The 17,347-nt window shown below is 53.7% G+C and overlaps 1 protein-coding gene across 2 annotated transcripts in view; it reads right to left on the reverse strand.

The window, feature by feature from the left end:
* NAV1 (neuron navigator 1) overlaps positions 1-17,347 on the reverse strand; it is a 252,307-nt gene that overhangs the window by 15,351 nt on the left and 219,609 nt on the right. Inside the window, exons 16-24 of one of the 2 annotated variants that reach the window (XM_038748717.1) lie at positions 8,969-9,052; positions 8,615-8,726; positions 6,065-6,186; positions 5,227-5,235; positions 1,888-2,087; positions 1,159-1,366; positions 753-918; positions 382-479; positions 46-141 (exon numbers count right to left, since the gene is read on the reverse strand). In XM_038748717.1, the coding sequence (XP_038604645.1) occupies positions 46-141; positions 382-479; positions 753-918; positions 1,159-1,366; positions 1,888-2,087; positions 5,227-5,235; positions 6,065-6,186; positions 8,615-8,726; positions 8,969-9,052 (1,095 nt within the window). The remainder of the gene's footprint in view (positions 1-45; positions 142-381; positions 480-752; positions 919-1,158; positions 1,367-1,887; positions 2,088-5,226; positions 5,236-6,064; positions 6,187-8,614; positions 8,727-8,968; positions 9,053-17,347) is intronic. The other variant, XM_038748718.1, reaches the window with a different exon arrangement.

Raw genomic sequence — 17,347 nt, forward strand, 5'->3', positions numbered from 1 at the left:
AGGAGCAAGCCAGACTAGGGGGTGCTGGCCACTCGATCTCCCTACCTGGAACACTTGGCACACAGCCTCATCCAGCACTTTCCAGTCCACCTTCCCGCTGACCTTGCTGCTGCCCAGGAAGAACTCCTGTTGCTTTAGGTCCTAGGGAGAAAAATCCAAGGGAGACCTTGGTGAGGCCCTTCGCCACTGACTCGGGGGAAGAGCTGATCTCTCATCTCATGGCTAGGGAACCCCATAACCTCTGGTCCAAAGCCCACCCTGCCCTGACTGCTCCCTCTCCCGCCCCGCCCCAGCCACCACACATCGCCCCCCAGCTTCCCTCTCATCCTGGAGGTGCCTACCCCCACCCCAGCCACGTCAGGGCTGTCTGCGGCTTCTCACCCCCTTGATGATGTGCTGGGGGGGCATGCGGACCACCACCCGCAGGGTCACCTCCTCCTTTGGGCCGCAGGTGCTGATCCCCTCCATGGGTGACAGGTCTGCTTGGGCAGAGAGAGGAGGAAGATAACGGCCCCGGGGGCACCGAGCGGCCCTCCCTAGGTACCCCTCCCTTCCCCGAAGGAGACCCTGAGGCCCGTGGCAGGGAGAGGCCTGGGAGGGCTCGGGGGCCTGTGGGGCGGAAGAACCTCCGGTTCCTCTGGCACCGGGATCTGGCTCATTTGCGGTCCTCCCGCTGCAGGGAGATGGGCTGTGGAGCCTTCTCTGCCTCCTCCCACAGCACCACCCCACCCCTGCCCGCCATGCCCGGGTACCTGTGTCTGGGAGGACGGGGCTGAAGGAGTGGGCAAGGGCGAGGCCCAGGGAACGACGGGGGGAGGAAGCAGCGGAGGAGCCGGGGACCTGCCCCGGGGTGGAGCTGGATGGGCCCGGGGCCACTTTCAGCCGGTCGTTTTCAGCCTTTAGCAGATCCACCTCCAGCTGCGGGGATAGAGAGAAGGGGCCCAGGAAGGCAGACGGGTGTGAGTATGTCAGGTGTGTGCTGTGTGTGCTCTGTGTGTGCTACATGTGTGAGCATGTGCGAGTGTGCACATGGACAGGGTGGTGTCATCCTGGGACTCTCCGGTCTCAAAGGAGTCAGCAGTGTCCCTCTGGCCCCACCCCATGTCCCTTCTGTCCCTCCCCTCCTGCCCAGCCCGGGCCCCCACCTCGGGCCCCCACCTGCATGTTGTGCATGGTCTCCCGGAGCTGATCCAGCTGGTGGGCGGAATTGAGGGCCTCCAGACGGATATCGGTCAGCTTCATCTCCTTCTCCCACAACTCGGAGCGCAGCTCCGACACCTCCTTCTTCTCCGGCTCCTCCTCCTCCTCTTCTTCCTCCTCGTGGGCGTGGAACATCCTGGCAGGGGAAGCGGAGGGGACGGGGCCCCTGCAACCGAGTCAGAGGGAGGCCGGCTGCACTTGAGGGAGGCCAGTCCAGGGCAACCCCGGGTGAGGATGGGGGCCCAGTGCTCTCAATCTACATGGTATTGGCTGTCTGTGAGGCAAAGGGGAGGTTGTGCTGTTAAAAAGGGTCCATGCAATAACAGTCACTATGGTAGTATGATTACTATGGGCCAAGGACTGTGTTAAGTGCTGGAGGAGGTAATCAGGCCAGGCATGTGGGGTTCGTAGTCTAAGGAGGAGGGAGAGTGGGTGTTGAATCCCCATTTTACAGAGGTGGAAATTGAGGCCCAGAGAAGTCAAGCTATTTGTCCAAGGTTTTGCCACAGGCAAATGGTCCAGCTGGGATTAGGACCTTGAACTCCCATCTCCTTGTCCATGCCCTTTCTACTTAGGCCTCGCTGCTTCTCCAAACCATCACCCCCGGAAACCGCCTCCCACGGGCTGTCCGGAGCCAGGCTGGTACCCCTGTGAGTCCGGCCCAGGGAACACGGAGGAGTAACTTACTCGGCGACATCAGCGCCGCCCACGGAGGAGGAGTTGGATGATTTGATGGAGGGAGAGGCCGCCTCGGTGGAGCCCCGCTGCAGCTTGGGGGAGGACGGGGCAGAGGAGTCTGGTGTGGCGATCTCTTCTATGTCAGAGTACGAGGAGGCAGACTTGGGGCCTTTCTTGATACTGAAGGCTTTGTTGAAGGAACTGCGCAGCTGCAACAGAGAGAAGCCAGCACTGAGGGTGGGGGCGGGGGTGAGGAGGCCTGGACCCGGGGTGAGCCCTGGCCCTGGAGAGAGGCAGGGCCCGGGCCCATCGGGAGGACAGGAAGGCTTTGCCTGAGGGAGCCACAAGCCTTTCGGGTTCCTGGAAGCAGGAGGCCAGGGAGGACCAACGGCCCATCTACCCACAGGCCGGCCATTCTCTTTTTTAAAAACGGTATCTGTTAAGCACTTACTATGTACCAGGCACTGTATTGAGCGCTGGGGTAGTTTAATCAAGTTGGACACAGTCCCTGTCTCACATAAAGCTTACAGTATTAATCCCCATTTCATAGATGAGGCAACTGAGGCACAGAGAAATTACAGGACTTGCCCAGGGTCTCACAGCAGATAAGTGGCAGAGCTAGGATTAGAGCCCATGTTTTTCTGACTGCCGGCCCATGCTCAATCCACTAGGCCATGCTGCTTCTCTCAGGTGACACAGAGTCTGGGCAGTTTGGGCAGGTGGAGATTTGGAAGGAGCCCGAGGATGGACCGACGCAAGCTGTCCAACGCGTAAATGGCCTTTCCCCGTCGGCAACCCAAGCCCACAAGCCATCGGTGCTGGCTTCCAATTTGACCCCACCCCGTGATTTCTTCCAGACAGAATGACCCAGCCTCTAGTCAGGCTCTGAGGTGGCTAGCCCAGGATGGAGCCTGAGCCCCCTTTTCAGCAGGAGACACCCTCACCCCAACTCCAGCAGGCCTCTCCAATACCACCAAGATGACATCTTTGATTCCCTTTCTTTTTTTTTTAAATGGTATTTGTTAAGCACTTACAATGTGCCAGGCGCTGTACTAAACACTGGGGTAGATGCAAGATAATCAAACTGGACACAGTCCATGTTCTACTTGGGGCTCACAGTTTCAATCCCCATTTTACAAATGAGGTAACCGAGGCATAGAGAAGTGAAGTGACTTGCCTAAGGTCACAGACAAGTGACAGAGCCAAGACTAGAACCCAGGTCCTGTGCTCTTTTCTCTAGGCCACGCTGCTGCTCATTCACCTGCCCAAGACCAAGTCACTCTGCAGCCACGGGCCATGGCTGAGCTCCAGGGGATAGTGGCAGCAGCAAGCACCCCCCAACCCAGTGCTCTCCATGCCCCTTAGGTGCCAGTGATCTCATTTTGCCTGACACTTTTGCACTTGGGAGAATGGCCCGTCTGGGAGGTGGGAAGGGGTCCCCAGAGCCGAGCCGACACCGGGTGAAGGCAGAGGGGTGTGGGGACGTGAAGTAGAGAGGCAGGCCGGGCACCAGTCCCACGGTGCAGGCTCCAAGCATGCAGCATGCACAAACCCAGTTGCCCGCACTCGCGCCCACACGCAGGCATGTAGGCATATGCAGACAGGCTGACCTGGCCCCCAAACAGGGGTGGCAGGAGGATGGGGGTCGGGGTGGGACCTCATCGCTGAGGGAGGCAAGGAAGGGCATGGGGAGAGGAAGGATGGGGAAGAAACTGGGGTCTCTGAAGTTCAGGGGCCCCTCCTGAAGCCCAAATGGCTTCGTCTTGAGACACAGGCTTGGCTGGGGGCTACCACATTCCAGATGGTGCCCACTCCGACCCAGTGTGACCACTAAGTCCGATGTTCTCCCATGGGGGCAGAGGGGGAAACTGAGAGAGCTCAGATGTGTGCATGTGTTTGTGTGCAAGTGCATGCACACGTACTGTAACTGGGGGAATCCGCATGGGTGTAGCGTCTCGGCACCCGCTGAGAGAACTAGCAGGGGTGTCTATGTGTCTGTGTGTTTGAGTGAGCAGGTGTGTGAGGGAACTGGGAGTGTGTGAGTGTGAGTTAGAGTGTGTCTGTGTGTATGCACATATGTGTGAGTTCTCCCTTAAAGAGTACGGCATCTCAGAGCCTCAGTGTGCCCTCAAGTTGTCTCTCTCTCCCCTCACAAGGTACTCTCCTTTCCTCCCTCAGCCAGAGAGATGTCCCAGATATGGCCCCACCACCTCCTCATCAACATCTGGCATGCAAATTATCAATCAATCATATTTATCGAGTACTATGTGCAGAGCACTATACTAAGTACTTGGGAGGGTACAATACAAGAGAATTTAGCAGTCTAGCTTTAGCAAGCTAAGATCTCTCTGGACATTCCCTGTTGAAGGGTCAAGGTGAGCTCCCAACTTCTGGGGGGGCCGGGAGGTCTGAGGGGCAGGAGGGCACTGGAGGTCTGAGGGGCAGTGGGCAGGGAGATTGGGCTGGGTTAGGTCAATGCCAGAGATCACCCCAAGTCCCTCCCCTGAGGCAGACCCTGGAGGTGGGCACTGCAGGATCAGTGCTCTGACAGAGCCAACTTGCTCCTTGACCAGGTTCCTCTTAAGGGGTGTGGCTGGGGTGGCCCATTCCCCTCCAACAGTGCTGGTCTTGAGGAGGTCATCCCCTCCACTTCCACATCCCAATCCAGCTCAGTACTTCTCTGATCTGCCAGGGCTCCTCTTGCCTGGGAAAAACCCAGAAGTCACCTGGATGGCCCAGCCCGCCTTGGTTCAGGCCAGAGTTGCCAACCCTACAGCTGTGTGAGCCAGACTCCTGGAGTCTGACCTTAAAGGCTCCATTCAGGGGTGGAAAACAGCCAAAATGGTGATTCTCTGGCCAGTCCCTTCCCTGGCCCTGGATCCCCCCCCCCACCCAAATGCCCATCTGGCCCCTGCACTCCAGAACCAGACCAGCCTGGGGAGACTGAGTCACTGCTGCTCACACAGGAGCCAGAAGCACAAACCAGGAGACCTGGGGGAAGAGATGGGTGAACTGGACCTTGGGAGGGGAGGTCCCTTGGACTGTCCTATGAGAGGGGTGGGATCCTTCCCTGACAGGACCCTCTCCTCCAACCTCAGTTTGGGGGACGAGGGTTGGGGGGAAGAAGGAAAAGGTAAATAGGTGGGTTTAGAGGAGAAGGGGAGGCGCCGTGGATGGACCATGCGGCGAGAGTCGATCTGGAACTGTGGAATGGACGTGATGACTGGTTTCATGAGCGCTGGCCCATGGAGGGAGAGTGGAGGTGGAAGAGACTCCTTTCAAACAAGGGAGGGGCATGGCGCGGGGACCAGAAATAGGGACGGAGGAGGGGCTGGGTCTCCGACTTACCTCATAGACCTGGAAAAAAAGAGGGTTTTTTGAGGTCAGCATTTGGGAGGAAAAAACAAAAAATAAGCAACACTTAATCACTTGTTTCACATTGCTGGTACCACAGGGAGAGGGAGGGAGGCATAGCGGGGGCAAGGAGGAGGAGGGAGGCATGGGGGAAGGAAGATGGAGTGCATCCTGGACCAGGCCTGCTGAATAGAGCAGGAGGGGAAGGAAGGCAGGAATTGAGGTAGAGGGGTGGGTCTTCTTGTCACAGAAATCAGGAACTGCAACTGTTTCAGAAGCCACCTGAGATGTTCTAGAGAGCCCCCCTAGAGCCTACTCTGGGACCTCCAGAAAATGTTTTCCGAGCCTCGCTAGAAGTCTCCTGAAGAACAGTGCCCTTCAGAGGTCGGCGGGAGACTCCTGGAAAAAAAAACCCTCCAGAACCTTCTAGGAAGGCTCTTCATAAAAAATTTAGAAATTTGCAAAGAAGTTCCTCCAGAGAGGATCTGGAGATGCCTGGAACCAGTGGAGCTGACTGGTCCTCTGCTGAGGTCCCAAGAGGTGTGGGGGTTGATTGGATGTCTCTGCTTCTTTGTTCTCTTCCTGTTGCTGCTGCTGCTGCTGCTTGGGATCTCTGAGTCAAGCCAGGATGGGGACCCCCAGTTCCTTTGGGGAGTTACCCAGGGCTAGCTCGGGGGAAAGGAGCCATCAATAGACCCTGATCCTAGTACGCCATGATTCTTGGCTAGGGGAAGGAGGGGGAATCTCCCAAAGCAGGCCACCTCCAGAAAGTGGTAGTCAGATGGGGCCACAGGGGTCCTGCTTAAGTTCCCTCCCAGCTGCCTTCACCTACCCAACTCTTCTTCTTCTTCTTCTTGGCATCGGAGTCCTTGGCACTGCCGATGCTGGAGTGGCTGGTGATACTGTTGAGGCTGGAGATGCTGTCCGAAGAGTTCTGCCGCTTGATTCGCAGCTCTGGGGTCCGCGGCCAGAGGGAGGAAGACAGAGAACACTGAGGGGCAGGTGGGAGGTGTGGAGGAGTGCAGGGGGTGGGGGGAGAGTTGGGGGGAGGGATGAAGGTGCACAGGGCTGGGCCACCTGGTTTCTGTCTCTGGTGAAGACAAACTCAAGCGTGATGAAGGAGATCCAGGTGTGCCACTTCCCATAGAGCCCTTGGCTTTCCCCAGGCCCAGAGGAAAAAACCTTCCATTACCCCTCCAGGGAAGTGGCTGAGGTTGCATTCATCCAAACCCACAAAAAGCGTGGTGAGCTTTAGCTCTGTGAGCTCCCTGAAGGCAGTGAGCAGATCTGATGATGATGGTATTTATTAAGCACTTACTATGTGCCAAGCACTGTTCTTAGCGCTGGGGTAGATACAAGGTAATCAGATTGTCCCACACGGGGCTCACAGTCTTAATCCCCATTGTTACAGATGAGGTAACTGAGGCACAGAGAAGTTAAGTGTCCTGCCCAAGGTCACACAGCAGAGAAGTGGCAGAGCCGGTATTAGAACCCAAGTCCTCTGACTCCCAAGTCTTGCCATTAGGCCACGCTGCTTTCTCTGTCCAGCTTGGGATGACTGGACCTCAAAAGGTAGGAACCGCAGGCGGTGATTGCCCAAGGGACACCCAGAGGTCCTTTGAAAACTGTCCCTTCTCCCACTGCTGCTGAGGCAGCCAACCTCAACCCCTCTTCCCTGGTCCCTGGAGAGGGCTCAGACAGACCCCCTAAGACTCTCCACCTGCAGAAGCCCCACCAGAACTGTTGGTGAAGGAAAGGGTTAATGTTGAGATGCTCTTGCTGAGGGGAGGTCTCTTTTTCTAGGGGACCAGCCTTCCAAGATAATGGCTGCATTGTGTGTAAAGATAATAATAATAATAATAATAATAATAATAAATCGTGGTATTCGTTAAGCGTAGGCTACATTCCACCTGCCGTACTAAATGCTGGGGTAGATACAAATAACCACATGGGCTTCACAGTCTAAAAAGGAGAGAGAACAGGTATTGAATCCCCACTTAACATATGAGGAACCAGGATTGGAACCCAGGGCACCTGATTCCCAGGCCCATGCTCCTTTGCTAGGCTGTGCTGCTTCCCCCAAATGGTGCAGGGAACCTTGAGACAATACTGAGCGAGATTTGCAGGAGCCAAATGGAAACTGAGTCAGCACCTTGCAGGGACGTAGATGACGCTGACCACCTGGGAGCTGACCCGTGCCATCACATTAGCAACCAGACATGCACAGTGGCAAAGATGATGATTTTTGTATGGTGAGAGACATATTTGAATGGTTACGTCCAGAAAATGTAGTAAACAAGCACATAGTGTAAGCTTGTTTTTGTATTTTTTTACGGTACTCATTATGTGCTTACCATGTGTCAAGCACTGTTCTGTGCGCTGGGGTAGATTCAAGTTTAACAGTTTGGACACAGTCCCTTTCCCACATGGGGCTCACAGTCTAAGGATGAGGGAATAGTACTTAATCCCTATTTTCCAGTTGAGGAAACTGAGGCACAAAGAAGTTAAGTGACTTGCCCAAGGTCACACAAGTAATTGGCAGAGTTGGGATTAGAACCCAGGTCATCTATATCCGGGGTCCATGCTTTTTCCACTAGGCCATGCTGCTTTCCACGCTGCTTGCTGTGGGCAGGGAACATGTCTACCAACTCTGTTATACTGTACTCTCCCAAAGGTTTAGTACAGTTCTCTGCAAACAATAAGCGCTCAATAAATACCATTGATGACGATGACACTAACTCGGCACAGCAGATGGTGAGGGTGGAGAAGGAAGTGACCAACATCATCAATCATCATCAATCGTATTTATTGAGCGCTTACTGTGTGCAGAGCACTGTACTAAGCACTTGGGAAGTACAAGTTGGCAACATATAGAGACAGTCCCTACCCAACAGTGGGCTCACAGTCTAAAAGTGACCAACAGCACTCTGCCTTCTGGGCAGTGCTCATGTGAACCACAGGGGATAAAATGGGATCCCCAGTGTGGGATACTGAGGGGCATGGGGTCCCTGGAGTGTGGCAGCCAGGGTCCTGGATCTCTTGGTCTTTGGGTCCTTCAGCAGAGAGGGGTGCTCAGGTGGGGGGGAAAGGGCTGCCGGGGACCCAGCTGATAAACTCAGCTGGTTTCTCATTTGGGAGATGTGCCCAAATGCCCCCAGGTCACTTGCCAATGGGGAACAGGGGGAGACGTCACGTGGGGTTCTGGCTACCAAGAATCACTAGCCCCTCCCTGAAATCATGCCTTGAGGACTGGCCGGAGACATGCTTGGCTCTGATTGGGCCCTAGCATACTGTGGGAGATTGGGCGGTCATAGCCCAGTCAGTCTGGAAGAGGGGTAATCCTGCCGCCCTCCCCTCACCAGTTGGTCCCCTTGGGTCTCACCCTTTGGCGTGATGTCGGTGGCATTCAGGGCCCCCTGGATCACCGCCTGGGCCTCCGAGTTCTTCTTCTTGAGGAAATCGATCGTCTCACGCAGATCCAACAGCTCCGTATCCTAGGGGAGAAGTCGCCCGAGGCCGTGAGCTGGGCCGATGAGACCTCGGGGCCCCGTCTGAGGTCAGGGGCAGTTGGTGGTCCCATTAGGCCCCAGGCGTGACCAACATGTGCTCCTGGGAGCTCAGAGAAGGTTCGTACCTGTAGACTGACCACGGCCTTCCAAATCCCCCACATGACTGAAACCTAATTTGGAGTTTTCCTAGCCCCCCAACCCCCCAGCCCCGGCCGGGCCCCCCTCACCTTCTCCTCTGCGGTCTCTGCAAGGTGACGCAGGCGGGATGTCATGTTCACCAGGCTCTGCTCGAACGCGGCCACGAGGTTGGCCTGAAAGCGACATCGAGGCACGTGACTCAGGAAGGCGGGAGGGAGGAAGGGGGTGGCCCGGCTTGGACTGCGCACCTATGATGTCTGCCTGGCTTGGGCAACCCTCCGCCCCACACCCATAGGGCTCTTCCTTATTATTATTAATGGTATTATAATCATTATGCTGATAATTGTGGCACTCAAGTGCTTACATTGTGCCAGGCACTGTTCTAAGCACAGGGGTAGATATAAACTAATCAGTTTGGATCCAATCCATGTCCCACATGAGGCTCAGAGCCTTAATCTCCATTTTACAGATGAAGTAAAGTTCTAGAGAAGTTAAATGACTTGCCCAAGATCACACAGCAGACAAGTGGCGGAGCTAGGATTAGAACACAGGACCTTCTGACTCCCGGGCCCTTGTTCTATTCACTATGTATCTTCACTACTCACTATGTATGTATGCAGCTTCTCTATGTATCAAGCACTGTTCTATGCACAGGAATAGGTACAAGTCACAGCGGTGGGGGGGGGGGGGTGCATGCATTTATCAGCTCGCACCCTCCTCTCCTCTGCCGCTGACCTCCTCACTGTACCTCGTTCTCGCCTGTCCCGCCGTCAACCCCCGGCCCACGTCCTCCCCTTGGCCTGGAATGCCCTCCCTCCGCACATCCACCAAGCTAGCTTTCTTCCTCCCTTCAAAGCCCTACTGAGAGCTCACCTCCTCCAGGAGGCCTTCCCAGATTGAGCCCCCTTTTTCCTCTCCTCCTCCCCATCCCCCTCGCCCTACCTCCTTCCCCTCCCCGCAGCACCTGTATCTATGTTTGTACAGATTTATTGCTCTATTTATTTTACTTGTACATATTTACTATTCTATTGATTTTATTAATTATGTGTATATAGCTATAATTCTATTTATTCTGATGGCATTGACACCTGTCTACTTGTTTTGTTGTTTGTCTCCCCCTTCTAGACTGGGAGCCTGTTGTTGGGTAGGGCCCATCTCTATATGTTGCCAACTTGTACTTCCCAAGCGCTTAGTACAGTGCTCTGCACACAGTAAGCGCTCAATACGATTGATTGACTGATTGATTAGTACAGTGCTCTGCACACAGTAAGCGCTCAATAAAAACGATTGAATGAATGAAAGCCAATCACATTGGACACAGTTCCCGTCCCACTTGGGACTCAGAGTCCAAGTAGGATTTAATCCCCATTTAACTCATGAGAAAACTGAAGCACAGAAAAGTGAAGTGATTTGCCCAAGGTCACACAGCAAGCAATTGACAGATCTGGGAATAGAACGCAGGTCCTCTGACTCCCAAGTCCAACCCTTTCCAATAGACCACCCTGCTTCTTCCTCGATTCTAACCTGTCCATCTGGCCAAGCTGCTGGGAAGTGGGGAGGCAGCAGCTGGTAGAGACAGTGGCACGGCATTGGCCTAGGTGACAGGAGGGACCTGAACGGAGGTCTCCTGCCTGTCCCCCCAGCCCATCCACGGCTCAGGAGAGGAAGCTGATCAATCAATCAATCAATCGTATTTATTGAGCGCTTACTGTGTGCAGAGCACCGTACTAAGCGCTTGGGAAGTACAAGTTGGCAACATCTAGAGACAGTCCCTACCCAACAGTGGGCTCACAGTCTAAAAGGGGGAGACAGAGAACAAAACCAAACATACTAAGAAAATAAAATAAATAGAATAGATATGTACAAGTAAAATAAATAGAGTAATAAATATGTACAAACATATATACATATATACAGGTGCTGTGGGGAAGGGAAGGAGGTAAGATGGGGGGATGGAGAGGGGGACAAGGGGGAGAGGAAGGAAGGGGTGGTGGGAAGACACTTTGGACTGTCCCCCCCCAAAACTCTGGGATCACTGTGACAATCTGGTACTTTTCCTCCAGAGGGTTGGAGGACATTGTCCTGGCCAATGGGGCTCCCGGTAAAAATCCACCTGTCTAGCTCCTCTCCACACACTCAGCTCTCCTGGGGAAGTTGGGAGGGCTGCTCAGTCATGGCGTAGTGGATAGAGCACAGGCTGGGGAGCCAGAAGGTCGTGGGTTCTAGTCCTGCCTCCACCCCTTGTCTTCTGTTGGGGTTAGTGTTAGGAGAAACTGTGTAGCTCAGTGGAAAGAGCACGGGCTTTGAAGTCAGGGGTCATGGGTTCAAATCCCCGCTCCACTGTCAGCTGTGTGACTTTGGGCAAGTCACTTAACTTCTCTGTGCCTCAGTTACCTCATCTGTAAAATGGGGATTAAAACTGTGAGTCCCCCGTGGGACAACCTGATCACCTTGTAACCTCCCCAGCGCTTAGAACAGTGCTTTGCACATAGTAAGTGCTTAACAAATACCATCGTCATTATTATTATTATTATTCTGTATGGCCTTAGGCAATCCACTTCACTTCTCTGGGCCTCAGTTACCTCATCTGTAGACTGTGAGCCCCACGTGGGACGGGGCTGTGTCCAATCTGATTGGCTTGTATCCACCCCGGTGCTTAGTACAGTGCCTGGCATACAGTAAGTGCTTAACAAATACCACAATTATTCTTATTCATTGAGCACAACTGTGTGCAGAACACTGTTCTACACCCTCTGGAAAGGACAACAGAGTAAGTGGACATGACCCCTATCCTCAAGGAGCTTACTCAAATTCCTCAAGGAATTTGGTGGGGACAGAGGGACAGTAAAATGAATTACAGGAAGGGAAAGTGAGCTAGTATAAAGATATGTTCATAAATGCAGTGGGGAAGAGGTGAGTACCTAAGTGCTGAGAGAAGCAGCGTGACTCAGTGGAAAGAGCACGGGCTTGGGAGTCAGAGGTCATGGGTTCTAATTCTGGCTCCGCCACTTGTCAGTTGTGTGACTTCGGGCAAGTCACTTAACTTCTCTGGGCCTCAGTTAACTTTTCTGTGCCTCAGCTCCCTCATCTGTAAAATGGGGATTAAGACGGTGAGCCCCACGTGGGACAACCTTGATTACCTTGTATTCCCCCCCCCCACCCAGTGTTTAGAACAGTGCTTGGCACATAGTAAGCGCTTATCAAATACCAACATTATTATTATTATTAGTGGGGAATGGTACAGACCCAAGGGCACTGGTGAAGACAAAACGAGTTTGCTCCTGCTCAATTTAGGTTTGGGGGATGGTCCAGGCTTCCTGGGATTGGCCCCCAGGGTGCTGCCATCCAGAAAGCAAGGGACCCAACTCAGAGGGGGTGGGGCATCATCCCCATCACCTCGCCCCCTCCTACCTCACCTCCTTCTCTCCTTCTCCAGCCCAGCCCACACCCTCTGCTGCTAATCTCCTCACCGTGCCTCATTCTCGCCTGTCCCTCCGTCGACCACTGGCCCACGTCCTCCCCCTGGCCTGGAATTTCTCCCTCCACACATCTGCCAGGCTAGCTCTCTTCGTCCCTTCAAGGCCCTACTGAGAGCTCACCTCCTCCAAGAGGCCTTCCCAGACTGAGCCCCCTCCTTCCTCTCCCCCTCCTCCCCCTCCCCACCCCCCCGCCTTCCCCCTTCCCATCCCCACAGCACCTGTATATACTCATAATAATAATAATAATGGCATTTATTAAGCGCTTACTATGTGCAAAGCACTGTTCTAAGCGCTGGATATATGCTTGTACATATTTATTACTCTATTAATTTTACTTGTACATATTTATTCTATTTATTCTATTTTGTTAATATGTTTTGTTTTGTTTTGTTTCTCCCCCTTCTAGACTGTGAGCCCGCTGTTGGGTAGGGACCATCCCTATATGTTGCCAACTTGTACTTCGCAAGCGCTTAGTACAGTGCTCTGCCCACAGTAAGCGCTCAATAAATGCGACTGAATGAATGAATACCAACTCTGGTGTGTTCTACTCTCCCAAGCGCTTAGTGCAGTGCTCTGCACACAGTGAGAGCTCAATGATTGATTGATTGATTGATCCTTCTCTTCCCCACAGCACCTGTATATATGTGTATATGTTTGTACATATTTATTACTCTATTTGTTCATTTTACTTGTACATATCTATTCTATTTATTTTATTTTGTTAGCATGTTTGGTTTTGTTCTCTGTCTCCCCCTTTTAGACTGTGAGCCCACTGTTGGGTAGGGACTGTCTCTATATGTTGCCAATTTGTACTTCCCAAGCGCTTAGTACAGTGCTCTGCACACAGTAAGCGCTCAATAAATACGACTGATTGATTGATTGATTGATTGGTGGGCTACCCGTTGTCCAGGAAACTGAATTTCCAAAGAGGCGCTTCCTGTCTTACCCCAGTGTGTCCCCTAGAGGGCATCAGAGCTCTTTGCGGAAAGATTAAGCCAGCGGGGCGCAGACGGCCAAGGGCTGGGAGAGTTTGGGAGAGAGGGTTGATGGTAGTATTTGTTAGGCACTTACTATTTCATTCATTCATTTAATCGTATTTATTGAGCAATAACTGTGTGCAGAGCACTGTACTAAGCATTTGGGAAGTCCAAGTCGGCAACATATAGAGACGGCCCCTTCCCAACAACGGGCTCACAGTCTAGAAGGGGGAGACAGGCAGGAAAAGGAAACATGTAGACAGGTGTCAAAACCGTTAAAATAAATACTACGTGCCGAGCACTGTTATAAGCGCTGGAACTAGTGGTGATCCTGGGAAAAGCCGGCCTAGGGCTGGGAGAGGAGGGGCTGCAGGGACAGGGGATGGAGGGTCAGAGTTGTTCCACTGGGGCTGGTTCCTGGCACAAAGCTGCATCCCCCTCCCCTCCGCTGCTGTGGCACTGGAGAGAAGAGGCGGTGCCAGGGAGCCACAGTGCCATGGGAACATGGAGGGAGTTCCGAATGGGGGTAGCCTGACTGCGCCAGAGCCGGCCCTGAGCTGGGACTCCACACTTGGCTGCCGTGACCCAGGGGGGCAGGGAGAAGCCTGGAGGAGCAGCATGGCCTAGTGGATAGAGCACAGGCCTGGGATTGAGAAGGTCATGGGTTCCAATTCTGGCCCCTCCACTTGTCTTCTTTGTGACCTTGGGCAGGTCTTTATCTCAGTAACCTCTGTTGCCAAATTGTACTTTCCAAGCGCTTAGTACAGTGCTCTGCACACAGTAAGCGCTCAATAAATACAATTGAATGAATGAATGAATAAAATGGGGATTGAAACTGGGAGTGCGACAGGGAGTGTGTCCAGCCCAATTTGCCTGTATTCACCCTAGGGCTTAGTTAAGTGCCCTGCACATAGTAAGTGCTTAACAAATGCCGTAATAATAATAATATTATTATGCCTCTTTGGGGCAAGTCACTTAACTACTCTGAGCCTCAGTTACCTCACCTGTAAAATGGGGATTAAGACTGCGAGCCCCACGTGGGACAACCTGATCACCTTGTATCCCCCCAGTGCTTAGAACAGTGCTTCGCACATAGTAAGTGCTTAACAAATGCCATCAACATCATCAAGTCTGGGAGGGCGATGCAGGAGGTCCTGGGGGGGCTGGGAGGGGTCTTCCGCTAGCCCCTTAAGCCCTTGACGGAGAAGACGTGCAAACCCCATAAGTTCCTTGAGGGGAGGGTATGGTCTAGCAATTCTATTTCCTCGTACTCTCCCACGGGCTCAGAACACTGCTCTGCACAAAGGCGACACTCAGTAAATATCACCGATTGATTGACTGAGGCAGTGCACATGAAGGCTGTCTGTTACTCTCTCCTGCTCTTCCACCTCCCAACTACCCTCTCTCTCTCAGGACTCACTGATGTTTCAATCAGTGCTTCCTCTCAGCACCTGCAGCCCAGGCCCTTCTCTTGAGCGGGTGGACGGATTCCTGTTTTAACCATCCATCTGTTGTTGGGGTGGGGAACACCAGCCGCGGCTGGGACCCTGAGCTTTCTGCCACCTCGGAGGCTCCTCTGTTACCTCCATGGTGCCCTTCACCAACTTCATTCTCCATTCCTTTCCCCTCCCTGTAAATCTTTACACTCCTCGAGGGCAGGGATTGTCCCCCAGGCACTTAGTCTGGTGCTCTGCATGCAGTAGGCACTCAATAAATACCACTGCTTGAGTCTTCCTCCTTTCGCCAAATGATTTTGGAATTCTTCCCCATTAACCATAAACTTCTTGGGAGCAGGGTGATGTATCCTGCCTTGAGTGTACCCTCTCCAACCCTCAGAACAGCACCACAGTAGGTGCTCAATAAACATGAGTGATTGATCGATGGATTCTGTCCCCTCCACCCTGGGTTTCAGTGCCCGGGGAGTCCAAGGGCAGGACTCAGGCAGGAGAGGGGCTCCTCTGGACCTTTGGGGAACCCAGAAGCAAGGACAGAGAGGAGGGCTGAGAGGTGGGAGAGGGTTGGGAAAGAGTTAGAGTTGATGGGGGTTGGAGGCTGAGGAAAGGTGAGGGGCAAGAGGGGTCTGTTCCGTCCTCTCCCCTCTCCCACCAGCCCCTTCGTTCTGATCATTTCAGAAGCAGAAAGCCCCACTACTGGATGTTTGCGTCTGTCTTTTCGTGGCCAAAGGGAACTTCCTGTTCTCAGAAATCAACCTCCCAAAACCTTTTGTTGGCCCGGCTCAGCTCTGACAGTTCACAGATCGTGAGGCACAAGGCTCTGAAATGATGATGCGCTTGAGCTCCCAGGCACCTCCCTGGACCCTTCCCTGAGCCCCAGGGATGTGGGGCGGACACCCAGACACCCAAGGTCCAGGGGGTTGTCGCTCCCAATGGACCCCTTCCCCGTGTGTGTGTGTGTGTGTGTGTGTGTGTGTGTGTGTGTGTGTGTGTGTGTGTGTGTGTGTGTGTGCGTGCGCACATGTGTGCATGACTCAGCAGGCTGGGGTGGGCCTCCCCTCTGGATGGTCCCAGCCATGTCAGGGCCAAGCATCTGGGACGGTCTCTCGCCCGGCTCCAGCCAACAGCAGCTGGCCTGGCGGGGGAGGGAGGAAGCGAGGAGGCCAGAGAGAACTGCGGAAACTGGACACGGTGACTTTTGTCCAGACCCTTGGATGGCTCTTTCAGTTCCGGCTCAGCTGCTCTTTTCCATGGCGGGGAGAACTGGCGGGTGTATCCCTTCTCTTCCCGCTCCCTCCCCCATCTTTACAACATAGAAGCCCCTTCTGTTTTCAGTCTCTGCCTGCACTGAAGCCAGAGGGATAGATCCCCGAGGTAGACAGCCCCCAAAACCAATCTGGGGGGCTTGAAGCTGCTCCACTTAACAGGTGAGGAAACCAAGTCCCAAAAAGGGGAGGGGTCCCCATCCCTGGTACCTCTGAGGAGGCAGGATGGAGGACAAGACCCCAGGGCCCCAGTTCCCGGGAGTCCCTCAGGGACACGAATAGAAAATTCCAGAAGAAGGAGCTGAAACAAGGTGGAATTGGGTTTTGTAGGCATTCCCAACAAATCCTATCCATTCTCCAATGCTCCTACCCACTCCTCCCTCTCAACTCATACTTCTTACTTCCAAATCTTTACGGCATGCTGACATGGATTGTCCATCCATGGGCCCAGGTTTCCTCCCCTCCAAGGGATGCTCTCTGAGGACAGAGGCAGAGAGGAGGATGGCTTGTGCCACGTACAGCTGTTCCGTTCAGGGCAGAAGCTGCAGCATAATGCTGGCAGTCAGCGGGGGAGTCCAAGGTGAGCCAGTCCCAGGTGAGGCCTCTTGCTCCGACTTGGTCCCAGGAACCTCCCTCCCCCTCAGAGAATAGGCAATTGCCTCCTCCTCCTCCCCCGCACTGTTTGGTCCTCCCCTCACTCACTTCCCAACAGCTGACTGAGCCAACCAGGGCTTCTCCATCCCAAATTTCCTCAATTCTGTCAGAGGCTTCCACGCCAGAAAGGTGTCGGCTCAAACTGTGGCTGGATGAAGGAAGGCTTCAGTTTGGGCCCCGAGCTACTCAATGGGGCATGCGGGATGAGCTTCTTTACAGGATTTGCTTCTTGTGGACACGGAGTGGGCCTCTAGCTTCTGGAGAATTTTTCCAAGCACTTAAAGCAGTGCCTGGTGCTCAGTAGATACTGCTACTCCTCCTCCCTCCCTCTTCATTGTGGTTTGATCTTTCTCCCCTTTCCCCATTTCCCAAATGGACTGCCCTCCATTCCCCTCCTCAGCTGCTACTTCTCCTCCTCCTCCTCCAGATCTTTCCTCAACAAACCCTTCTATTCTGCTGCCTCCACCCGCCTGCCAAACTCCAGCTTCCCCTCAGATGACCAGGCTGAAGAAGAGGCTATGATAAACAAGAGGAAAAATACTCTGAATTCAACTTCTAAAGTTTAGTAAACTCCAATTCTCTAAAGGCAATGACCACACAATGACTCATTCAGCTTCCTTTTCCAAAGGCTCACAGAGC

This window comes from Tachyglossus aculeatus, chromosome 7 (assembly GCF_015852505.1).
Source record: "Tachyglossus aculeatus isolate mTacAcu1 chromosome 7, mTacAcu1.pri, whole genome shotgun sequence".
Lineage (NCBI taxonomy): Eukaryota > Metazoa > Chordata > Mammalia > Monotremata > Tachyglossidae > Tachyglossus > Tachyglossus aculeatus.